Source organism: Peromyscus maniculatus, chromosome 4 (assembly GCF_049852395.1).
Source record: "Peromyscus maniculatus bairdii isolate BWxNUB_F1_BW_parent chromosome 4, HU_Pman_BW_mat_3.1, whole genome shotgun sequence".
NCBI lineage: Eukaryota > Metazoa > Chordata > Mammalia > Rodentia > Cricetidae > Peromyscus > Peromyscus maniculatus.
This window is the reverse complement of record NC_134855.1, coordinates 155,581,189-155,608,038: the sequence shown is the minus strand read 5'-3', so window position 1 is coordinate 155,608,038 and position 26,850 is coordinate 155,581,189. Positions and strand designations below refer to the sequence as shown.

At 49.8% G+C, this 26,850-nt stretch overlaps 1 protein-coding gene across 4 annotated transcripts in view; it reads right to left on the bottom strand.

The window, feature by feature from the left end:
• Phactr3 (phosphatase and actin regulator 3) overlaps positions 1–26,850 on the bottom strand; it is a 236,532-nt gene that overhangs the window by 4,428 nt on the left and 205,254 nt on the right. For all 4 annotated transcript variants that reach the window (XM_006976034.4, XM_006976033.3, XM_006976036.4 and 1 more), the window contains exons 9-10: positions 3,824–3,879; positions 554–615 (exon numbers count right to left, since the gene is read on the bottom strand). In XM_006976034.4, coding sequence (XP_006976096.1) covers positions 554–615; positions 3,824–3,879 — 118 coding nt within the window. The remainder of the gene's footprint in view (positions 1–553; positions 616–3,823; positions 3,880–26,850) is intronic.

The following is a 26,850-nucleotide window of genomic DNA, read 5'->3' as shown; positions in this document are numbered from 1 at the left end:
CTGATTGCTGCTAGGGCCTTGCCACCTAGGTGCAGGTAGACACTGGGATATGTGCAAAAGGCTTTGCTTTTGGAGCAACTGACACTATGTTGCCCCGGAAAGCACAAAGTCACAGGTTACTTTACACTCCCCATCAAAATGCTGCAGAAGCTTTCCCTGGTTCTTATCTATTTATAAAATAAAGTGCTTTGATTATAATCCAGTGCAGGTTAGTTTTGTCCACTCTACATAAGTTAGGGTCATCTGGGAAGAGGGAATACCAATTGTGGAATTGCCTCCACCAGCTGGCCTGTGAGTATGTCTGTGTGGACATTTTCCTGATGACTGATGTGGGAGGGCTGAGCCCACTGGAGGTGGTGCCACCCCTAGGTAGGTATCTCTGAGTTGTATAAATAAGCAAGCCAGAAAGTAGCACTTCCTTATGGTCTGATTTAGTTCCTGCCTCAATTTCTCTCAATGATGGACTATGACTTGGAAATATAAACAAACCCTTCCCAAGTTGCTTTTGGTCATGGTGTTTAACACAGCAATGTAAAGCAATCTAGGACAATACCTTTCTTGTCAATCGTTGCTTGATTTCTCTCCTTTCTTCCTGCTCTGTCTGATCATTCCTTTCTGTGAAAGATTAAAACAGAAATAGAAGTAGGTTGAGCATTTCTTGTCACACAAGCAAGCACCAAGTTTCCTAGAGCCGCTTTATAGATGGCACCTTTTGACATACTAGTTTCTATGTTTGGGGTCACTTTCCCAAAAGCTGCTCAGGACATGCTGGCCTGAGCTGTCATGCATGATTATCCTTCCTAATCTAATTCTCCTCTGCCCTATACAGAAGTATGTTGTTGCTGCTTACTTCTGGGGAACAGCTATCTGTTGGTCTTCAGTCCACTCAAATACCGGTCTATAATATCTAGGAACATAGGGAGCATACAGTTGCTATAGCACAATAATCAAGCATATGCTCAGCTCTAAATAGTCATCACAGTTTGTGTTCTGTCTTTCCATTTTACAGATGTGTACACCTTTTAGACAACTTGTACAAAACATGAACTTCAGATTCTAGGCAACATAGCATCAAATATGAACATATTCACAATCCAGCTTCTTCTCCATTGTTGAAGCATAACTACTTGTATATGACAGTATCTTCTAAGGGGCCAAAGGTCCTCAGAATTGGCTTTGCCTCTTGAGTTGTGTTCACACTATACTTGGGAGTTAAAGGTAGGCCAACATGTTGAAATACTGTAGTAATGTAAGCCTGGCCCTTGGATGCAAAAAGAAAAATGTAGTCCTATTTCTGGCATTCTGGTTGCTAAATAAAGCCTCAGGTCCCCAACCTTAACAGAACTCCTGCCTAGGAAAAAGATCTCACCCACCAGCACACAGAATAGCAGTACAGTGATGTCTGGGGAGGGGATCCCTTGAAACCTACACCAAACATAATTTTACATTATCTGCATTTATTTAAATGTTGCATTTCAAACACTCCTGTATTGGGGGAACTGGGTATGTGGGTGTTTAATACATCTGAATGTGCTTCTCAATACTTTTTCATTTAAAAAGCTATCTTAGACTAGAGTATTTTAGACAAAAACACAATCATGTTATATGCTTGCTTAGTTCTTCAGCCATATATGGTAATAGAAGAAGCACTGTTGTAAGCTATGGTCACAAAGTAGTGAAACAACCAGGAAACGGTGAAAATGTCATCATACCAGGCCTGAGAGGCTAGAGCTATGGCATGAAAGCTGTTCTGAACAAACAAAGGCCCTGGACAAACCCCAAGTATAGTCTCCTTGTGAAAAGACTGAGGAAAAGCGGGATTCCCCCATTACCCCTTAGTCGTGAAAATATCATCTACAACCCAGTTTGGAGAAGTTATACCAGCACCTTGGACAGCTCCATGTGCGTCTTCTGTAAGTATCCAGGACTATGTGCTTGCTTCTAATGTGGTGACTAAGAACTTGGACAGCCAGAGCGGTGAGACAGTATTCATGTGTTAAAATGTCACATTTCCTCAGGGCCTTAGCTGCTTCACTAGTAAAATGGGGACAACAGCCACCTCTAAGATTTGTGGTAAGGATTAAGGAACACATTCCAGGTCATGTCTGGCACAGACCGAGCCCAGTCACCATATTTGATTAGGCCACCAATACATGGAATTCTGAGTGTGTGTCAGATGCACTGCCATTTCATACATCTCCCCTTGAAGAGAAGAAAGCACAAAGTTCAATCACAAGTGGAACTACATGTAGTGTGCACAGCTAGGTGTGCTACTCTTACTCCATGTGTGGTAGCCCGATCCTTGCCATAGACAAAACAGAACCTCACAAATCAAATAGTGGGTTCCTTAGACCCTCCCACTCAGGACACTTGACAAGGCTTCTGGGCTAAGGATAAATCTAGCCTGCTGGTGAAGGTGCTGTGTTTACAGTGTGTTGCCATGGTCATCACAAGGAAAAATCCACTTTGCTTCTGTGTGCTGAAGGTAAGTACAGTAAGTTCCAGCTGCTTGCTAGCTCCACTCACTGAGCACAGTCTATTTTTAAGACTTCACTGTTTATTTCGTATAGTAATTAGAAGCACAGGTGTGGGGCTTGGTGGGGGGACCTGGTTACACACATGGAAGAGAAGACACTTGCTATGGATGGAGGGAGTGGGTCTGGGGCTCTTCCTGTGTCAATAGCACACCTAGAGTATGACATGACCTAAATATAGAACAGCTTTGTCTAAATCTAGACCACAGCTTTGAATAGCATCAATGACATAAGAATAAATTTTAAATAAGTGGCTTTATATTTTAATATCCAAATAATTGCTAACTAAAATAGCTTGACTCCTATTGACTAGCTCAAGCGTGGTATTGGCCACGGTCTAGGCAACATAAAGTACTCACCACATAAGTTTAAAAACAGAATTCCTAATCCTAGATGTTTTCCCCCAGCAGTCTACAAAGGAGGGGATAGCTTTAAGGTTAAAGGCAGTATTGAGGCAAAGACAGGAGAGGAATGAATTGAGCTGCATGTGCAAATCAAGACTCTGCAGCCTCACTGATAGTACCAGGTCAGTCTTGGTACTGTTACAACTTTGAAAAAGGTGTTCACAAACAAGATGCAGGCAAGTGGAGTGTGCAGCACACAGCAGGAGAAAAGCTTAAGAGTCATGCTACTGGACTGACTTTTGTGGAAAATACTTTAAAAACCAGTCTGTTAGCCAGGGAAACACTACTCAGGGTACCCCTTTGGAGGGTTTGACTACCTTCCACAATCAAAGACCATGAAACTTCCATACAGTGGACATTATTGTTAGACACCTGGATTCGGCACATTACAATTACATACCTAACTAGGCTGAAACCCAAAGTTCTGAGCCACAGAAGTTTCAGTGCTCTAGTGAGCTGTCATTTATGTCTTCTAGGAGGAACAAGTAAGGGGTGAACCATACTCTGGGACAACTCCTGCCTGGGTCTGTGATTTCTAACACCTGTAGGATGCCCACTGCCAATTCCCTAGAAGCTTTGCTTGGCATCCAACATGTACAGGGTTAATGATTTGTTTCCCTTGGGTCTACAGGACTATCTAATAAACCTGAAGATAAGAGCATCTTTAATTATGCTAGGAAGAGAGCTATTTTTATTTCATTTTAGAAAGAGCTTTCTGAATGCAGCTACTTTGAGTCCTTTCTTTCAGAATTGCTTAGCTACTCAGATTTAAGGGAACCCATCATATTCAGTCTGCAGAGCTGGGCTGGGCTACTAGAGCTCAGATTCCTGCAGCAGCCTCAGCACATGTGAGGGAAACCTCTAGAGGAATCACCCGCTACTCACGTTTCAGGATATTTCTTCTCTCCAGCTCCTCCACGGCTGGTCTCTGGCTCAGCCTTCTGCGGAAAAACACTAAGATTATGTTTTGCACCATGGTGGCTGCCTGGAAGTTCTACCCAGGGTCTGTGCAATGAGAGGTGCCTGGCATACACCCTTGTAGTTCCAGATCACCTTCCAAAAGGGAGACGAGAGTGGACCACTAGAGCCTCTTGCTGGCAAAATCAAGTCAGACTTCCATATGGGAGGGAAAGCTGGTCCACAGAGCCAGTGCTGAGGAAATCCTTGTTCCACTCCACATCATCACCTGCCCCCTGCCTGGTGTGCACAGTTCACCCAGCCACATGCATGTTTAATCAGTGCAGAGCTTCATTCAGGAAAGTCTTCTTCCTGCCCATTAGCTTAGGCAGAGGCAGGCACCACTGCTGGGCTTCAGGCTTCTGCTTGCAGCCATGCCCCCAGATCCCTGCTTCCAGGCATCAGCTCCATCCTCCATCCTCAGCACAAGGAAGTCAGCCCAGGAATACAGCCACCTGCCTGCCAGGCTGAGAGGAGCCTTCTCTGCTCTGCCCCACCCAGGGGGAGTGTCTAGGGCCAGCAGAGGGGCCTTGCCTCCTGTCAGTGAGCACACAGCTCTAACACCAATGACAGCTGGGGATCTCCCAGCTAACTAGGAAGGGAGCCGCCCACACATGCGCCTCCCGCCTCCCTTTCTCCCTCTAGCAGCCCAGATGAGTGTGCCAGTGTGCTGTGTGAAGACAAATTACTATTTCCTTTTCAGATGGTCTCTGGCTCGGGGAGTTGGAGGACACAGCCCAAAAAATAAAACATCAAAACATAAACAAAGGGCTTGTCAGGAGAGGGAGGCATAATTAGACAAAATCAATGCCAAGCTCCAATTATTTTTATCTAAAATAATGGCTTTGGGTTGGAGCCAGAAGCCTCCCTACTTCCGGATCCTCAGCCACTGTAGCAAGACAGCAGAGCCAAATCCCTGAATACTCAGAGTCGGGGGCTATAACATTTTGCCCCTGTGAAAATGTGTATCTATTTATAACCCCTGTCCCAGCACAAAGACCAGGGCGTGGTGTGTCTGTTCCACACCTCCCTCTACCCTGGAGCACAAGTTTGCTTTGGGCTCACCCAGAGCTTTGTCTGCGAGCTCTTTTGGGGCGGGGGAATGGCCTCCATCCTACTCCTAATGTTCTCTGAGATTTGAACCTGGACCCTGACAACCTCTGTCTGGCAACCAGAGCCAAGAGTCTCCCCATCTGCCCTAGGTAAAGCTTGCCAAACCTGGCCCCTGCTCCCTGCTGCTGTAGCCCTAAACCCTCTCAAATGACCCTGGACTACCAGCTATGCATCAGACACTGTTCCAAGCCCCATGGACACACTGCTGGGCCTGCAAGGTTTGGGAGAGCTTGCTGTCCAGAGGGAGAGACAGCTAAACAAGAAACAAATCAGCAGCCATTTTCCAGTGGCCTGCACACAGAACAAATGAATTGAGGGATAAGGGACCAAGCAGGACAAGGGAGTCTGGGCAAGGTGCAGTTGTACTGACCCCTGGCGACAGGAAGGGATCTAACTGCTCACTTTCTGGGCTTGAAGACTAAGGGAAGAAGGAGAGATCACATGACAACCTGCTGCAGTTAAGCCTACAAGGTCTTGGAGGACATATGCGTGTAGACTGTATCTTGACGGTTCTGGGGCTGAAGAATGGCATGCTCTAAGGTGTTCTCCCATTCTTTCCAACCTGCTCAAGAAGCACTCCATTGACAGAGATTGTTCAAGCAGGCTGTGGTACCACAGGCAGTATGACAGGGCAGAGGATGGGCTTTGGAAGAGGGAAGACACACCCTGATGATCAGAGCTTGTCATTTTCTAGCTGAGCATCTGTAAGGAGGGCACTTGGCTTTTCTGAGCCTTACTTCTCACATGCAAGGAGAACAAAACAGGTCTTCAAGGAGCTGTGTACATGCAGTCAATGCCAAACGGTGTTTCATAATATTTGCTTGGAGTTAAGAAATCTCTCAAGAATTCCTACACCTCAAGGGTGGCCATACCCAAAGGCTCTATGACCCTTGTGAAATCAGGATTTGGGCCATCAATGCATACTTTTTTTTCCTGACATTTATAAGTAAATGTTTTCTTCAGAAAAGCAATCCTAGCAGGGTATTGTTCCATGATATCTGATTATTCTTGTTATCTGTGTGAAGTGGTCACCTGTATCAGGCACTTCCTCCTAGCCCCAAATGTCATTCTTCAAGTTCACTACCCAGCAGAAGACAAGCAGAGGCCATAGGGAATTAGTTCATGGGCTGGGCCTGGAAACAGCCAGACTGTTCAGACTCTCCCCTCTTTACCTGAGTCCCTACCCACTGGGGTCCACCATACCAAGGCAATGCTGCCGCACGGCCCCTTGACTGCCTAGTCTAAGTATCTCATAGGACCGAGCACCTCTGACCCTGGGTAGGTCACAAGCCATCTGCCAAGCCAGGGGTGGGAGGTTGGACTCTTCCTTCTCACAGTGCTGTACCCTTAGGATAACATGAGAAAGCTCAGCCCTAGGTCAGGTGAACAGCCCATCTGAGCAGCCCACCGCTTTGCTTCAACACTGTCACCATTATAATGACAACCTCTGTTGTTAGCTTCTCAACCAATGTTTGTGGAATGAGATGGAGGACTTCCCACTCCAAGTGCAAAACCCTGGAAAGAGACGGTTCACAGAGGCATCTGACCACCTGAGCTCAGGGAACAGGACCTGCACCTGAGTTAATGAGGAATCCCCTGCCTCCACCCTACCCCAGCATCTCAGAGCCTAACACCTGCCAGGTCTGCATGTGGCAGATTCGAAACAAGCCAGACACCTGGTCTCAACTCAGGCCACAGGAGCCCTGGCAACAGGAACCAGAACCCACAGCTGGATCCAGCAGGGAGGGCCACAGCAGCAGTGGGCAGCAGACGGCAGGAACAGACAAGCCTGACCTTCAGGACAGGTGGTCAGGCTGAGGCTGGTGGAAAGTGAGGCACACAGGCCTTGGCTGGTGGTGCAATGGCTACTCAGGCCATGAGGACATGGACATTTTATGGTCAGAACTGCAGTCTTGGAAAGGAGGGTTGGGCTGAGGGAACACCTCCCTTATGATCCTAGAACTTCCTGATAGTGGAATTGGCGCACCTTGCTGCCAGTGAGCCCAGAGGGGCAGCAACAGATGTTGGTGAAGAATGGACAGAATGAGTGCTGGGTCTTTTCTCATTCCCTGGACTGTAACATTCAGTCTGGACAGTGCTACTACTTTAGTGCCATTGTCTCAGGGACAAGGAGGCAAGAAACAGCAAAAAACTGCCTCAGAAGAAGTGCTCTGGGAGCCAAGGAGGCCAGGAGCATCACAGACCAGTGGGATGCCTGGCTCATGATTCTCATTGCCACCGCCCTGTCCATGATTTGGTGACAGTGACTTACCATCTGGAGCTGACTCCCCACAGTAAGGCTTGATGTAGTAGACAAGTACATCACCACAGGACAGAAGTCCCGCCCCCCCAAGGAGAGAGGCATCCTGACACAATAGCATCCAGGGTACAGAGGAGGGAGTGTCAGAAGGCTGGAGGAAACAGTGTGGGCTGCGGCTTACTTCACCCACTGCCAGGAACATCGAAGAGCCCAGCTCTCTGTGAGTCCCTGTAGGTCCTGGTGCAGGAGAACTAACAGGACAGTGACCTCTCAGTGGCTTTCTGGAACTGTCAATCTGAAAGTCACCTATTGTGGTGATATGCTGTTTGTGATCTAAGGCTCAGAGAGACAAAAGAGCAAGACACAGCCACCACCTCTTACGTCCCCAACTATCTCAGGGTCATGAGTTCTTGTTTTGCAGAGAAAAACGGGAGAGTTGGCAAGGTAAGAGGTGGTGGTAGTGGCTTGCTCTTTTGTCTCTCAGCTTCAGGCAAACTTGATTTGTTAGATCACAAACAACATATCACCACAACATACAGCCCTGACGTGCACTGTGAATCCAGCCAGGAGTGGGCAGTAAGGGCACAGGGAGGAAGAGGTGGCAGAGGTGGAATGGAGTGTGGAGGTAGAGGCGGCCAGCACACAGTGGGTGGAATGCACAGGTGGATACTGAAGATAAATGGGGTGCCTGCACCTCAACATTCCTGTCTGTGGAAGGCTGGTGAGCTTTTGCTCCACTGGGTCAGCACCTGGAGTCAGGGTACTCTTATGTGCAAGCTACAGCATCTGAGCTAACAGAACTACAGAGTGGAGACAGGAGATTGCTGCCCGGGGACAAAGCCACAGCCATCATGAAAGAACAAACCCTGGTGCCCTGTCCCTTCCAGGATGAGAACGGTGACAACGCCATTTGTATATATCATGTATAATTCAAATTCTACACACACACACACACACACACACACACACACAGTGTTTGAGATGAGAGCTGGCAGCTCAAGAATCCCAGGGTTGGCCTACGTACAACATCTTAATGTTTCACACTCTCAAAATGTACAGCGGTTGTCTGCCCATGAAAACCATCCCAAGATATATCACCAATCCAAAAAACAAGAAATCAGATTTTGTGGGCAAAGAGGTCTCGATGCTTTTCTTACTATAACACATCCCATGGCATTATATGTGCATATCAGAATGACAGGACCCTTCCTGTGAAAACAGGGCAAGCCCTAAGGTTGACTCTGTGGAAAGAGCCTTGTGCACACCCAGCCATGGCAGCTCAGGCCCAGCCAGGACCCCAGAGGAGGCCTGATCATCTCTGAGCCCGACTGCTTCTCCTCACAGCAGGGACCTTCGGAGATGAGGACGACCTGGGAGCGTCCATGCAGAGAGCACACGGACACACAGCCTACTACCTCTTTCTCTCTGCTGCAGCCATGCTCCTACATGCCCTTCCTCCCCACACGGTCCTCCCCACATGGTTCCCCGGGATACCTTCCCCAGGTTACTGTGTTCAAGCCTTAATCCACCCTGGGATTCTAATTAATATACTGTCCGTCCCTCTCTGGGCAATGGCTTCCCTTCACCTTAGCGCTAAGCTCTCTGGGTATCCTCAGCTTGTATAAACTTGCAGCTTCCATTACTCTCATCCATCCTATATGAGAAGGGCCTTGGTTCAAGGCAGAGACAGATATGAATGCCCTGAAAGCTGACTCTAGACCTACGATGTTGATAAGGTACCTGATCCCTCTGATGTTTGGTTTCCCTTCTGAACAGTGGGCAGATGCTACACCATGTCTCGGGTTCCCCATCAGGACCAGCTGAGGCACAGGAGCATGAGGCAGCAGGCATCATGCTCTCAGAGGACAGCAGTCTCCAAGTCCTGCTCAGCACATGGTCTTAACGACCTGATGCTCTGGGCTGGATAACTACAGGTTCACCTCACGGTGGATCTGCTTACAAAGGATGCCAATGACAGCTCTGTAAACATTGACTCCCAGCTGCCAGTTTCAATGCCACCCTAACCTAGACTCCACTTAGGGTTTCACCAGGTCAACTAAGTGTTGGGCCAACATTGAAAGATTCCTTCCAGAAGAGGCAGATGCCTCCTAGAGACAGGCTGCATCTGGAGAGCAGGCGGCGGCGGCGCTGCACCCCCGGATCCTGCGGCTATTTTGGGAGGTGATCCTGCCCCCCAGCTAGCCATGAGTCACTATGAAACTGGGATTCCCCAGTGAGGGGGTGCCAACGCCACTGCTCAGATCCAGATCCAGGCGAGTGGAAACTTCTTTCACTGCTGACTGCTGCCATCAAAGGCGACAGTGCACGGCCACAAACCACGGGGTGACAGGAGAACACCTAGAGAATGGGGGTCAGGAGGACAGTCTGCTCCAGAGGGGTTCCAGGAGAACAGCCCACATGACAAGGGCACGTTGCCACGAGGAAAGAGTGCGCCCACGTCGGAATCATACACACACCTGAGCAGTGGACTATCCACTCACTGAAGGCTTACCTAGGGAGATGCCAGCTGCTACCCCCCCCTCCCCCCCACACACATACACATAACCTCTAGGGTGATCCTGTCCCAGCAGCTACCTGCCCCAGCTTTCTGAACACAAGGGTGGGTGTGGACCCAAGGCTTCCATTCCCATGTCCAAAGCCAACCTCTCTCACGTCACCCCATATCTCCGGCTTGTTCCGTGTCTACTGCCCTGTCTTAGAGTTTGTTCCCACCCAGCAACCCTTTGTTTCTAATTATACCCGCTCCCAATATCCTAGGGGTCACCGCGTCTGATCATAGTGACAGGCACCCAGAGTCTCTGTCCCTTCTAGCCCCACCATAGGCTGGCCTTCATGAAACCCCATGATGAACTCAATCCAAATGTCCTCAGCAAGGCTGGGCAGTCCATGGTGACTCCTGCATCACTTTCTGCTTCTGCTCTGTGCTCTGTGCCCTGTGCCATAGAACACAAGCAATGGCTTCAAATGGCTCCTGGTGCCAGGATGCCCTTCCCAACTCAGGGTCCCCAACCCTACTAGGCTTTTATCATTATATACCTATATCACTGCACAGCACAGACCAGCACCAGCTTTACCTCTAATCAGCCTTCACACTCACTTTAAGACATATCAGGGGCGAGAGAAAGAGCTCATTGTTAGGTAAGGTTCTTGCCATGGAAGCATGGGGACCTAAGTTCTGATCCCTAGCACCCATTAAAAAAACACATAAATTAGTCAGACAAATAATATCAAAATGGGTAAACGTTTTGACAAGCAGTTCATAAAACCACAGATGGCTAATAAGTGCATAAAATGCACAATTTTATGCACAATATATAAAATAAAAATTAAAAACAACAACAACAAAACAGGTCACAGCATGTCATGCCTGTAGGTCACAACATCCCATGCCTGTAATACTACCACTAGGAGGTGGAACAGGATGACCCTGGGGCTTGCTGGTCAGCCAGCCAAGCTGAATCAGTGAGCTCTGAATCCAGTGTGAAACCCAAAATATAAAGTGGAAAGAGATGGAGGAAGACACCATGGACCTCTATCCTTCACACACACACACACACACACACACACACACACTCACTCACATCGATGTAATGTCCTATTCAGAGAAGAAATGGAGAAAAGGAAACCAAGTTTCCATAAAACAGGATACATTTATGCAGGAGCTCAGACACGACCTCATCAGGAGATGGCGTGAAAACTGCATTGCTCCACCTCCTCAGTCATCAGGATGACATCAGCAGCTAATGCACCAGGCCCCGAGGGATGCCATCGCATCACGGGGCAGATGTTTCTTGAAACACAGGAAGGATTCTTGGTAAGGATTTGGACAGAAAGAGGCTCTTTCTTCCCATCCAGAGCCCTTGTCTTCCAGGAAGCAGTCTGAGCACCTTTCCAACAAGATACTTCATGTCTGTCCATGTGCCTCAGCCCACATTCTTGGGAGCAAGAGGGGACATTCAAGTGGAAGGAGCAAGTCTTCACTGCTCAGGGGCTGGCCCTTCATCTGCAGAACACTTACCCCAGGGCTCAGGACAGAATCACTGGAAGAGCCTTCAGCACTGACCCTCCATGACCCTATCCCAGAATCCCCAGAGGCCCGAGGGATGGCTCTGCCAATGGCTGCCACGCACCCCTGCCCTCAGTGAGGAGTGGTGGTGGCAGAGGAGGAGGGAGTCTGTTTGGGCCCAGGTGCCCTCTGAGCTGTACTATGGCTTCTGTGAGGCTCGCTGTTTCCATTTGCCCGACACAGTGGCCCTGCCATCCTGTGTGAGGAAAGGGTGTTTCCAAGCTGCCCACAGAAGCCTGGGTCACCCTCTCCCCTTGCAGCAGGAGTCAGGGCCCCTGAGGTGCTGGGACTGGGAGGGTCCCGCTTCCAGTCACGTGGCACCCAGGCCGAGGCCAGCAGGCCAAGAACACCTGCCTCTCTAGACGAGTCCCAGGCTGCCTGAGAGGCACCAACCTGACCTTAACACCTGGGGCCCTTCCCGCTCTGCTCCCAATAGGGACAGCACTGAAATGGTCACAAGTCCCCAGACAAACATGAACCCCAGAGGGGCACTAGAGAATCCTCCAGGACACTGCTGTTGCACATGGTCTCAGGCATGTGGGACACAGACAGGCTGCCCTGTGGAGCTGGGCTCTTATCAAGTCCTGCAGAGGCACTGGCCGAGTGGCAGAGGGCAGCAAGCTTGGTACGGTAGTGCTGCCAAGGAGAGGGACAGGGTGCCCAGCCACAGCTGACGAGAGTGGAGATGGGACCTGCGACCATCACTGCTTGACAGTGTCAACAGGGTGCCCCCATCATGGCTGCAAAGAGTGGAGGTGGGACCTTCCACCATCATTGCTTAGTCCCTTCCTACTGGGGACATCCCAGTCATCACTGGTGGGACCGTAACATGGGCCATATAGGTACATTCTCCCGTGGTAAGTTTTTGTCAAAAATGATGAATGTGACCAGGCAAGGTATCGCACCCACCTATCATCCTAAAATCTAGAAGGCTGAGACAGAAGTGTTGTGAGTTCAAGGCTATCCAAGGCTACATAGTGAAATTCTGTCTCAAAGACACCAACAAAATTTATACAAGTACCTCTTCTCAGATCACCAGACCCAATTCCAAAAACATGTTTTCCAAGCGTCTCAAATAATATCACACACACATACACACATACATGCATGCACACTCAGTCTCCTCCCTCTTTTACACACACACACACACACACACACACACACACACACACACACACACACACACACACACACGATGTCCACTATGGTGAAGGTACAGCGTGAAAACAGCCAGAACCTCTATGTTGGCCCTGGTGTGGAAGGCTTGACAGACAGACTCTAGAATAAACAAAAGAGCATAACAATGAGTGGTCATGGCAAGCTCACACCATCTGCAAAAATCTGTCAGGAGATGGCTCAGTTGCTAACACCTGACATTCAATCACAAGGCCTGAGTTCAGATCCTCAGAACCCAGGTATGCTCATCTAGCTCATCTTTACTACCCAGGTGTCTGCTGGGAGGCAGAGACAGGAAGATCCCTGGGGCATCCTGCCAGCCTAGCCTCATTGGCGAGCCCCAGGCCAATGAGAGACCAGTCTCAAAGGAGGTGAATGGATAGCATTCCTGGGGGCGGCACCCAAGTTTAGCCTCTGGCTTTACACATGTGCACACACGTGGTCACAGCCACATCTCACCCTACCCACAAACTCACAAAGAAACCTGGGCTCCACCCAACCTTTGCCTCAAAACTGGCTTCTCCATGAATTAATGGTAGAGTCCTATCTGTCCTTGAACGGAATTCCTGCTCATCTCTCTCTGAAGGTCAAAGTTGAGCAAGTTAGAGATCTCAACCTGAAAAGGTGGTCACCTCCATTTACCCAACCAGATACTCAAAGAGCTGAGGGGCAGGATCCATAGCTACAATTCAGCCCACACCAGCTGCCTCAATGGAAAGGAAACTGTGAGCTTAGTGTGGAACCCCAGTGGGTTCCTGAAGAGGAAGGGAGTCTACCCGTAGACACAGCTCTGAAGGGGGAGGGAGTCCATCTGTGGACGCAGCTGCAGACATGCCTGAGAGGCCACGCTGAGCTCAGGGCCTGTCCTCTCCCAGGTCCAGTCCTGCACGCCCATCCTTGCCCGCCACGGATCCCACAGCTCTTTCCCATCATCCACAAGTGGCAGCGTCTGTTCCCAGCCCTGCGGTACCAGCTGTGCTTAGTGCTGGAATTAGGTAATTTAATTAAGCTTTCTGTACATTGACTGCCTGATTTACTATGGTTAGAAAAGGAACATGTCATTTCTATGAAAGCCAAGTGGAACACTCTGGAGCCAGGGCTAGGAAGCTTCCAAGGCTGCTGTGGGGTGAGTGTGGGGCTGAGTGTAAGGATGGGGTGTCATAAATGCCTGGGGAAATCTGTGCAGACTGCTCTGGGTGGCCATGCTCTCACACCTCTTGTGGAAGATGTGTCAAGGCTGTTCCCACTCGGAGCTCCTACCTCGAACACTGGATGTGTGGCTGGGTAAAGCATCTGAAGCAGGGACAGCCGTGTGTGATTTCATGTCCTAAGCAACCTAGTGACAGATCTTCAGGGCTTGGAGCTGAGGCGGGGCTCTGCCCTGTAGCCGTATGCATCATAGAGGGCCACACAAGGACAGTGAGGAAGTCTCTGTGGCTAAACCGAATTGCAGTGGTAATGGAGAAAGGGGGTCTCAAAGGAGGAGAGGCACCACTGGTCCAGCTGTCCAGGGTCCTCGGAGCTCCCACATCTCCTTCCCTCTCCAGCTTCTCCCAGACGCCCGCATCCTGGGCAGTACATGAAGATCAGGGTGAGCATTTATAGAAACCCCACAGGCCTCCTAGAACCAGCTCTGTAGAAACAGCTTCTCCCTAGCTGTGAGACACCACACACCTCCCCTTGTGTCTCTGAGCCCCTGCTTTCTTGTCTGTGAACACTTAATGATAGCATTTGCACCTGCGCATTGAGTGAAATGAGAAGGCACACGTGGCTTCAACACATGTCAGCTTGAGAGCATGACCACAGTGGCCATGCCTACAGGTTTAAGTCTCAAGGCCCAGGAGAGCAGGGCTTTGCTAAATTCAGTCCCAACAGGTGGGGGTCACATACCCATATGGCCAGCTCCAGCTAGTTAAGGGACCTCACCTGGGTTCTCTCCATCCAGGACTTGCAAACAGGTGGCCTCCAAACACCTGTCGCCTGTCCCTGGGGTTTGGGAATCAGGCTTTAGAGACATGAATGGCAGCTGGTGGCATGCTATACCCTTTTTCCCAGACACACCATGCCATCCTCTAGATTCCCAATTGCATGGAAAACTATAGCAAGTGGCTTTTCTGCGGGACTCAGGGGACATGGACACTGCACAGATACTGAACCAAGGCTCTGGGCCTCTCCTCTGCTCGGACGTGCTCAGGCTCTACCTCCTGAGCTCCACGCACAGGCAGGCTCTCCCTCTCTGCATACTGTCTCTCTTGTTCAGAGGGATAAAGCTTTGCATCTGTTCTAGGCTTATGCTCCAGCTAAACTCTTCCCCTGAAGCTCTTTGTCATTTGCTTCCCTCCATTCAAGAGCTGAACAGGTCAGACCCTCCCAGCTCCCTCACTGCTCTGCTGACCCGGGCAGGCCCTGCCTTCCCAGACTGCACCACTCATCTGTCCTTCCAGACTGCTGCCTGCCTCTGCCCCGCATACACACACATATACACATGCACACACACACACACACACACACACACACACACACATATACACACAAGCATATTCACATACTCAGACATGCATGCATAGACACACACGTATACATGCACTCATACACATGCTCATACACAAGCATATATACACTAATACATACACATACATGCATACACACAAAGAGAAAGATTCTTGTCTCCTGACTTCCTTTGCCTTTCTGCAATAAAATCTTATGAGAGTTTTGGGGGTTGGGCATGTAACGCCATTACACGTTCTAGAGCACGAACGGTGTAGACATCTGCATCACTGTCAGAAGGTTGGACCTGCCTGCGGACCTGGAGGGAAGAAGTGGTGATCTCCACAGAGGTGGAGCAGGAGAAGGAGCCAAGGACACCTGGGTAAAGCAGACCTGAGATCAGTTTGCTGGAGATTGCTGATCAACAACTGGAAGTCCCAGCAACCAGGCTCAGGATTGCCTGGGATCAAAGGTCAGCCAGACTTCCTTCTTGCATTCGGACATACAAAAATGGAGGTACTGAAGAGAGCCCTCCCAGGGTGGCCAATGGCTTGATGCTAGCTTCCCAACCACACCACTATACCCTTGATTAGACCAGCGTCTGCAGTGTCCCTCCTCTGCCCCACTGATTCCAAGAGCCCCCTTCCCTCCAGGCAGGGGTGAGCACATGCTTCCTGACTTGGCTTCACATATGGGCTCCATCCCCTCACAGGTGGGACCCTGGGCATCGAGAGGACCAGTAGCCAGCATTGCCCAGGTGCTTTCTCTGCCAGGAAGATGCACCAGGAGGGAGTATGGTAAAGATGAGGGTGAGGCTGTTGCTGGGACAATGGTGACGAGGAAGAAGAGGATGTGATGAAGATATTGATGAAGATGATGGCAATATGGGAGAGGATTGGACACTGAGAATGTGACAATGGAAACAAAGTTGAAGGCCATGATCACCAAGGATGCTCACGGTGTCATAAAGGTTTGGCAAAGACGGCCATAGGCACCACACTCACTCCAAATAATTGGGAAACCGTGTGGATTAGGTGCTGCTCTGGGGGTTGGATTCCAGCTAGTGAGCAAGAGACTCCTCTCTGTCATGGTGGAAACATCCTCAGACAGACTGGGGATGGACACAAATGCCCCAGATACACGAGACACAGGGCTCCAGCTAAGACAGCACTCACTGTCCTTGGCTGCAGGGCAAGGCCAACTTAGGACAACACAGGGATGGCATCTCAAGAAAGCAGCTCAAACTGCCCGACTCCTGTTCTCACCACCTCAGCTTATTGGTTTTCTTCCGCAGGAGTCCCCCCAGAATCCTGCCCACAGCCTGGCCCACTTTACAAGGAGGGAAGGGAGCACCTGCTGTGGAGGAACCAACATTGCTGATCAGCTTTTGTTGCCTGAGCCAAGCCCTACTCCCCGGCACCACACACAGACTCCCAGCAAACTGGAATCTGAAGGAGGGGGAGTCACACTGCACCCCCTTTCAGGGAAGAGAGTGAGGACCAGGTGAGGCCACACACTGAGTCGACCATGCTCCAGCATTCACTGAGTAGATCGCTCACTCCCAGACAAGAACACACTGCTCAAAACAGAAACACAAGCTGGGCACGGTAGCTCACAGCTGTGACCCCAGCTCTCAGGAGGTACAGACAGGAGGATCAGAAGTTCAAGAGCATCCCCAGTGAAAGTGAGGCTACCTTGGGCTAAATGAGACCCCATCTTAAAAAATAAAATAAAATTAGAAAACTCAGAAACAGAGAGGGAGGCAACAGCAAGGGGTTGGGGCTGGAGAGTGAGGTGGGTGTAACTATGAACAAATGCATTACACACGTGCGTGCAATTGTGCCATTAATAGATGCAAATAAACTCACATCACATTAGCTCATTTCCATGGATTCCGATGTGTGACCCCAGGCCAGCTACAGTCCATATGTGCTGTAGTATCCACACAATGCTTTTGAAAATTCACACAGAATCTTAATATTTAAATGATGTTCCATGTAAGTTTTTCAGTTTATATAAAGAACTCCCAAATTCTTAAAAATTCAGTAACAATAAACCCTGTTTTAGCAGTTAGGAGGGCTTATCCCTTACTGCTCTTGAAGACCAGAGTTTAGTTCCCAACGCTTGCATGGAGTGGCTGACAACCACCTGTAATTAAAGGGGATCCTTCTTCTGGCCTCCAAGGGCACCTGCATGCATATGCACACACATGCACATATAAGTGTGTGCATGTGTGCATGTGTACACACACACACACAGACATAGAGAGAGAACAAAAACTTTCTAGTTAGGTCTGTTGCCCACATATCCATATTAACAAGTAAGAAGTATATATACCCATCAGAGACTTGAGGTTCACAGCTCTGAGGTGTAGCTAGCTCCAAGACCACTTCAGTCTAACAGGAAGTGTACCGATTCCAACCTAGGTGCACCTACTACAACTGAACTCACCCCTAGAGTCCTGTGTGTGTCCACTATCTGTGTCCACTGAAAGCCCAAGGTATACTTCTGAACACACCAGTCACATGTCAAATCTGTAAACAGGACCCTCATACCTCAATGTGCCTGAAAACCTGCCACACAGAGGAAGGTATTCATCCAGTGCACATTCATTCTGTAGAACTCAATTCTTGTCCCTTCTGCCTGATGTACCCTAGTAATTCATCCCTCTTCCTCAAAAAAGTACAAAAATCACTTGACTATTCATATCTGTCCATCCACCTATCACATATCTACTCACCTGTCTACTTATCCATTTGTCAATCCATCCATTCTTCCATCCATTTGCCCATTCATCCATCCATTTGTCTATCCTCATTCATCTGTCCATCCATCAATCTTTATAGCCACTTAAAAATTATCTATTCATCTGTTAATTTTTCCAATTGTCTTTCCATCTACCCTTCCATCTAACTGTACAGTGATCCATCACCCATCCATCCTCTCACCATTTTTTCCATCCAGGTACCATCCAACTAGCCAACTCATCTTTTGATCCCATTTCCCAAGCATAGTCTATCCCACCCATCTATTGGGCAGGGATTATCTGGGAGCCTATGTTGTTCTAGGCTCTGAGAAATAAGCACTGAGAAAGGTCCTTCTTTCAGTAGTCTACTTCTCACATGGAAATCAGGTAAGCTAGAGGACAGCCAGGGATGGGCCAAGACCAGGTGCTGCATGAAGATGAAGGAAATGGACTCCATAGGTACCAGGTTCTACTCTTGTCTGTACCCAGCTGCTGACTGGCTATAAGAAGTCTTTCCCAGGTTCTCACATACAGCCAGGATTACAAGGCCCATCATAAAGGAACTGAATGCTGTAATGCACATTGTACCCTCGTTATAAACCAAGTGCCCTGGCCACACAGGGCTCATGAGAGGTGAAGTTCCTTAAGGCACAAGAAACCGCTGCCCCCGCAGGATGCATGGGGCTCCTAGAAGATTCTCAAGCACATAGCTTTGAAATGGAAAGTGCTGCTTGCAGCTTTGGGGCCACTGTGAACCCTTGAGAGCACCTCACCCTGCCTGACTATAGTCTTTCTTCTTCCTACTAATGGGACTCTGCTGTTGAGTTAGCTGTTTGTCCAAGAGCTACTTGGAGCATAGAGAGTTCTTTCTTAGTCCACTCATTCACTGTCTGAAAGTCCCTTGGATGCCTCCATCCTCCTAGAAAATTCGAAATCCAAATATCAGGAAGTTGTATGCACTCTTCCAAGGAGTGTCTTGCATGCTACGGTCCATGCTGGGGACATTATGCCTTCCCTGCTAAAGCCTAAACAATAACAAGGACCCTAAGGACCCTTTGGCATAGCATCAGGTCAAACTTGTGAGCCCTGGGCCTTTGATCCTGGAGAACTCAGTCCCTAGCCCCACATCCACCACTGAAGAACATCTCAGCCATACAAACAGAAGCACATGGCTCCTCACATGGCAAACCTGAACTCTTTACTCTCTCAGGAAGGCCCCCTGATAGGATCACGCAGGCTTCCAGGACAAATCAACAGGCATTTCCTGGGGCTGTATTTTCAAAGGAAGCCAAATGCCATGATTTCCAGGAGATGGACAATTTAGTATCCAGACCACCCTGGAGCTGGTTCTGGTCCCTGCAGGAGCATGAACAGCCATCACCCACTGTCCATCATCAAAGAAATGATGCTAGACCAGAGTGAAGATGCTGGGGTGGGAGTCAGCCCACCAAGCATGCGAGGAAATGAGAAATCTAACAAATGTCAGACTGGCCCGGAGCCCTGATCTCTGGCTCAGTCACCTGCAAAGCTTCATTTTACTTGGACGGAGCGCCCCAGCCATGCTAAACGCCAGAGCCCCCCACAGGCCTGTTTTCCTGTCCCTCATGCAACCTCCCTCAAGCTTCCCTCCTCCTTCCTACATTCTCCTCCGGCACAGGCCACATCGTGTCCCCAAGCTGGAAGATCCTCGCCTCTCACCACTGCTCCCACTCCTTCTGAGTTCTCATTCTGTAGCTACGGCCTCTACACTGAACTGCTCCCTCCCAGACAGAGGCTCCTAAGTCTCTGGCAGCTGCTGAAACTTCTAAGATCCACAAGGCCCCTTCTGAGGGTTACACCAGCAGTGACAATGGCTGAGGAGAGAGAGAAAGATGGAGGTACAGGACACACACACACACACACACACACACACACACACACACACACACACACACACCACACTTCCCAGGAGCATTCTGTTAGGACTCTTTGGGTAACCTGTCATGTTTCTCAGACCTTGTTTCACAACAATGTACCAGCTACAGGGACCTACTTAGAATACCAAGTCTCCAGCAGTACAGAGTGAGCAGAATCCAGCTGGCATGCTCAGACTGAGGGTGTTACAGGGAGCTGGGACAAGGTGATAGAGACAGAGTGGAGCCATGCCAACTGGGGTAGAGGGTGGACTCCGTAGGGTTAGAGAGAAGATTCAGCAGTTACAAGCACTCCATCCAGAGGACCTGGGTTTAATTCCCAGCACCCACATGGCAGCTCACAACTGTCTATAAGTCTAGTTCCAGGGGATCCAACACCCTCACAGAGACAAATGTGCACATAAAATAAAAAATATTTAAAAAAAAAAAAAAAACAGGTCTCTCTGGGGCAGTGACGTTAAGCTGACCAGAAGCAGCATGTGCACGCCTGGAGCCCCAGGAGACGGTCACCTATGGACCCCTCCAGCAGTTACCCATGACCAGGCAGGCACAGGCCCTGCAGCCCACAGGCCCATCACTTGACCACATACCTTCCTATTCATTGAAGTCAGGCCTGAGTATCACACCAACCTCTGATGCCCACTGTCGTGACATTTTATCTGCGACTCTTCCTGCAGGCTAATCTTTACCCCCTGGAGCCTTCTGCAGGCAGCTGGTCCATCTAGCTGGCCCACATGCAGTGGCTTACTGATATCTCTGTGAATAGATCTGCTCATGCTGCCCACTAGCACCCATCAGCTGCACACTGCAGGAACTTGAACTTTCTGTAGTTGGGTGTACACCATGACAGGCATTCAGATGCAAGGGCATTTGAAACGGTTGGGTAACCTGGGCCCACTCTCCTGCGCCTTCACCTTCTCCACAGTGTGAGCATCACGTTCTGGCTGGCAGCTATGGGTCCACCGAGGGTACCAGCCTCTGGGAGGAGGACACCATGAGGGTGGCATTTAGTGCCTGGTGGCACGGTGAGGCCATATTGCTCGCTGTCACCTGTGACTCGCACTCATTTCTCAGCAAGAGGCAAACAGTGTTATGGGATGCTGTGACATTATTAAGGGCACAGGTACGATGTCCCACACCATGCTGCACTGAGAGCGGGGTCCCAGACTTGCAGACACTGGTAGACTATCCAGTACACAAGGATGTGATGTTACCAATCCTATTAATACAGCTGTATCAGACTATGGATTTTAGACACAGGACATCATCAGCTGCCTGAACATGGGTGTGTGCAGTCAGCATCAGCAGCTGCTTGGTGATTAGGAGTTGGGCACTGAGGTCAGAGATCTTACTGAGATGTTGTGGCCGTGACCTGAGTCCTTTCTTCCTCCACAGAGCAAGAGAGGTGCTCCCCTACAGGGCTGTGGTCAGAGCTGAAGGCCACCGGCACCATGCCAGCCTGTAAGAGTACTGCTGTGGACAGAGGTTCACGTACCAAGCCCCAGCAGCACCAGTACCCTGGTAGGACCCAGATCATCCCCCGCTTGGCCTAGTACAGACAGTGTCTCTCATCACAAACCCTCGGGGGAGGCTGTCTCCAGTGTGTTCTGTTTTGAGATCTTAATGTGCACTGAGGCGAAAGCATTGAACGTGGCTGTCACACTATGTCCTGCTCCTACTGAGCACAAGGACAGTTGTGGGGTGTGAAGCCACCTCCCGACAATGTTTTATTCCCATAGGACATTGATCTGCAGAAGGAGCACTGGAGAGGTCAAAGGAGAAGCCAGCGTGTGCCTGGGCTACACATTCTATACACATGCAACACCCATGTCACTTGTGAGGATGCAATGTGGAAGCAGGAATGGATGGTGTCCACACTGCAGTGAGAAAGGGGACCCAGAGGATCCAGGACAACTTGACTTGGGGACACTTCTCTCTTCAAGCCTGAACTTGGGGTTCCCTACCACTCCCATCTACACTGGCTGTCCCAGCTCAGGGCTAAGATGGTGTCAACCTCGTAGGCTTGCTCTGGGAATGCATCTCCCAACAGAAATCACTAGGGGTTTCACCTGGCATTGACCTTAGTACAAGTCAGGAACCCAGGAAGGCTCAGAGACAATACTGGACTAGCCTGTGAAGGACAGAGTGGCCAAAGCCCACAGGGAAAGATCAAAGTTGCTTGTTCTGTGAACAACATTCCTTTGTCTCCTTGGAGACTCAAAAGGAATGACTGAGGAATCCTGTCCCTTCTACACCCTCTCCTGCCCATCTGTTCTCAGCTTCTGGGGTACAGGTAAGTCCACATGTATTAACACCGATGGTCATGCAGCTCAGTGGCAAGCCAGGGAGGTTGACAGCCTGGCTAGGCCGGGCACTGTTATTTAATCCCCTCTTACAATTGATATGTCCACACAGCACTGATCAAGCATTACATTAAAGATCTATTATGTAAGTGTCTTGTAAAGTGGGCAGGAGAATCCCTTTGTTGTTACATAATGTCTATGTACACTGTTACCCGGGTGCCTCCTCCACACACACCTTTAGGAAACCTCACCACCCTCCATCCATGATCTCTTGGGGTCCACTGTAGTATCAGACAATTAGTTCACATTTGGGTCTGATACCTCCCTTTTTTTTCTTATTTTTTTCCTTTTTTAAAATACACGATTTTTGGTTGTTTTAAATATTTTCAACACTTGGCATTACCATTTTGAAACATTTTTACATTTGACACAAACAATCCATAAAAAGAAAATATATAAGCCTCAGTTATATTCCCAGACCATCATTGCTGCCTTATCTGAACTGTGAGGTTCTTGAAGTCAAGAGTCTCTTCATGCTGGGAGAGAAAATACGCCGACATTCCTATCCAGTGCAATGATGTCACATCACTGTTGCCCATGGACACCCGGGGCAGGGCTGTAACAGGGAAGCCTTGGCCTAGAGGACACTGGACAACAAAGCGTCCAGTACACCGACATGGCCCCCATCAAAGAGGAGGTGTTCCTATCGAATCTTCCAATCTAAAAATAGACTTTGAAACTATACATAAAACTGTGTCCATAGCAATAAACAGAAGCAAAAAGCGCCTACACCAGGAGCTTAAACACAGCGCACACTTCACAGGACAGAACACATTAGTCACAGGCAGCTGTGCACTTCGCCCTGGACTTCTTGTGGACAAAGCAATAAAGGTTAACACAATTAATTATAAAATGTTCATTACCCTTCAAATAGCAACAGGCTAAGCAGAAACACAGAGCACTTTGATACTAAAGCTCAGAGGATTGTCTCCAGGGGTCTTAGGGAGGTCACAACAGAGCACAAAGTGGCAGTGACACTGGGGGGCAGAGCCTGTTAAGGTGCCGATCCTGGGGAGATGGTTCAATGGGTGAAGCATGTCCTGAACTGGCATGGACCTGAGAGTCCTCAGAACCCACATAAAGCCAGACACGGTGCACATCAGTAACCCCAGCACTGGAGTGAGATGGGAGGCGAAGACTGGTTCGAGACCTGCTGGCCTGGTGTAAATGGTAGCAATGACAGGAGACCCTGCGTCAAACAAGGTGGGGACAACACCTGAGGCTGTCCTCAGACCTCCACACTTGCACTGTGGCACCGGCTTCCTCCGTGTGTGTGCACACTCACAGAAACACTCTCTTCTCTCTCTCTCTCTCTCTCTCTCTCTCTCTCTCTCTCTCCAGCCCCCTCCCCCATCCTACCCACTTAGGAGATGAGAGGAGGTTCTGGAGGTCTGCACTTCACAAGCCTCCTGAGAACCAGATAAGAGAACCAGAAAGCATGGGAGGAACAATTACCCACCAATAGTCCCTGCCATGTACTTCTGGAGGCACCATGGGGCTTGCCCTGTGAAGGGATGAGTGACTAAAGGCCTCGGTGCACACCCCACACCCCACATAAAGGGGATAACAACAGAGCACAAAGTAGCAGTGAGTTTCAGAGCAACATTGCTTCTTGTCTCATCCGGACTGATGGCAGAGACCACATTGCTTGGCCACACCCTTTCCTATGAGTCTAGTTGCTTCCAGTGGGGGCAGTGTTGAGTTTAAGCTTGTTAACACAACTGGCCACCTGGCTTGGTGGTGTGTTCATTTTCCTCATAAGAAAACTGGAGCTATGCAGAGTACCCACCCCAGGGCACGTGTGCAAGCCTTCAAGGAGATTGTGAGTACACAGCACCAAACAAGCAAAATGGACTGAGCAACAGCTACCTTATGACCATGGCTGTCTCCGAGGCTGATGTTCACAGGACCGGATTTAAAGCACCCAAGGTGAACTGGGCTCACACCCATTCAACGTCAGGGCAGGAGAGAGACTCAAAGCAAGACCCTCTGAAGTCTGTTAACAATGTAACCTCTGCCTATGCGGTGGATGTGCATACTCCAGACAGGACTGGCTTTTGAGCAACTAGAAGCAGCAGATGTTTTTTTTCTGTTAAGTCTAGATTACATATTTCCAAAGCCCTGCGTCCACGGACTCAAGAGCTTGCACCATGCCTGGCCTCCGTAGCAACCTCAGCAGAATGTGTGACCACCAAGCACATCATCCGGCGAGGGAGCAGTGCCCAGTGTACACACCACCCTTGGTTGCATCACACAACCCCCAAAATGCTGCAGAGTTCTGGTGAACAAGGTGAGAGGCAGCTGGCTGGTGGTGCGAGTGTGCCTGGCACTGTTTTCCTTGAGCCCCTGCGTTCTCCCTGGGCATAGTGGTAGCAGTCTGTTCTGGATGCAGCAGAACACAGTGTACAGAGAGAAGTTAGGATCGTTTAACTGCTGTGCTAATGTGCTAAGCGCCAGCCCCTGGAGGAGGCTACTGAGCTCTAATCAGCCTCTCACTCAGCCCCAGAACAAAGGCCTCCCCCAGGGAGCTGAACAAGAAGCCATACAATGTATCACTCCAGAGGCGCCTGTCCAGAGTCTGATCCCAGGCAAGCCATCACTAACTGTCTAGGCACAAGTTCGTCATGGGCTCTAAGGCCACTTGGGTTACTGGTACCTGTGGCCCTGTTTATTCAATTCTCAGGAAGCCTGTTGGGGGCTACTATAGCTTGTGCCTATGACAAGCAGCCCATGAGGACACCTGGCCATGACAGTAGCAGTTCTCAGTCAGTACCTCCTGCCAGGAATGTGATCTTGTTCCTCTTAAGTGACCTGGAATCTTAAAAAAGCTACCAGCCCCCACTGTCCCCACTTTACAAAGTGGGGGAACCCCTGGCCATGGCTGAGACAGGGCATTGCCATCTAAATCTACCTTTCTGAGGACTCGCTCACTTCTGGATATTTTCACAAAGTATCTCTCCATCTCTAACCTATGTGGGGGGGGAAGTTCGCATCCCTTCTACTGCCCCCTAGGGGTGTAGACATCTTTGCTCCAGACATAGTGTTTTGGCCAGGGCTCTGAGCACACCCCACATGAAGCCGAATCCCACAGAAGACAGCTCCACCTGGTGACTCAGACAGCACACCTCTTGATGCCTCACTGTCCAGCATGCTTCACAGGAGGCTGGCTGGGTCCTCCACGACTGTCTGATTCCTACGCCCACTTCTCCTCCCACAGCACCCTGGCAAGACACTTTACCCGCTCACTCCCCAAAGTGTACTAACAAGAAGTGAGGGCACCTCGCAGTCACTCCGGAGCTGCCAGGATTACCTAGATGGAAGCAGATAACCTTAACTGGCAGCATGCAGTCAGTGCCTGAGAGTGACAGCCAGCACACACTTGTGCCTCCAGGCCTGGGGAGGTTGAGGCAGGAGGGTCTGGAGAACAACCCAAGCTACAATATGAGACCCCATCCGTGGTGTCTTTATACTTAATGTTTTTGAGGAAGGTGTGTGGACAGGACCAAGGGGGCACTGTAGTGGGTGGCTGTTTGAGCCATGCCCTGAAGCACCACCCCTAGTGCGGCAGCTGCAGCTCTTACATCTGCCTGTGACCTTGAGGTACCTGCTCCTGGGGCACGGTCACCAGGGACCCTTAAGACCCGGGATGCATGTATGCCCTCTCTCTTGGATACCTTGTGGTTTTGGATGCTGAGATCTTGGACTGAGCTGTTCAGCATGGGATATAGCTCAGGTTTCCTGGACCCTACAGTAAATCTCCCCCAAATAACTAATCTCCATGGATTAATCTCATTAGGGCACACAGGCCTTTGCTTGTGATTCCCAAGGAATCACACTGGTATTTCACACTGCCATGTGAAACCAGGACTCTGCACGCTCACCCACATGCATTTGAAGGGCAAGCTCAACAACCCTGAAGGAAGGGATGGGCATCATCACAGACCTTCAACTCCTACAGAGGGTACCCCAACCTCACTGTGGTACCCAGACCAGGCCTGGAGGAAATGAACGGATGGGAGACAAGGAGCATGTCACTCAGGGAAACCCCAGAGCACACAGAAGATAAAAATTTTAAGATTTTGAAATAGCAAAATAAAACACTATGGAAACCCCAAACACTCTTGGGAATACCATTGATGATGTGTTGCCATGGCAACCAGAGGCTGGATTGTTCAGCAGTAGAATGCGGAAGGTCCTAAGATGGCACACAGGGAGGGCTAATTAGACTGTTCCTGCAGGGAAGATACAGAGACACCAGAGGCCACCTCTAACCTCCAGGGGAGACTCACCGTCTGCTGCTCTCTGTATCTAACTCTGGAATGCTTTTCCATTTTCAGATGTAGTGGCAAGCAACTGAGAAAGCTACACAGTATCCTAGAGTCTAAAATTAGCATCCAGTTCTGTGAGCAGAGGGGAATCCCGGTCCTAGAAATTCCCAAACCAAGTAGCTCCACAGCTTCCAGGCCCACCCTTTGAGGCTAAGCTGTTCGCAGCTTCTCTGCAGCCCCACCCTCCACAGTCCCACTCCTGAGGGGCTGTGCAGCCCTCCTGGCTGCAGGTGATTGACAGCCCCACCCTCCACAGTCCCACTCCTGAGGGGCTGTGCAGCCCTCCTGGCTGCAGGTGATTGACAGCCCCGCCCTCCACAGCTCCACCCTCTATAACCCTGCAACCCTGCCTTCTGTACTCCAAGACCAGGCAGTTCCCTCTGGCCCGACACACAGCACAGTCTGTCCTCACCCAGGGTGAGTGACCACCAGGTTACCGAGCAACCGTCACCTGGTGGCCTTCAGGGACTGTACGACATGAC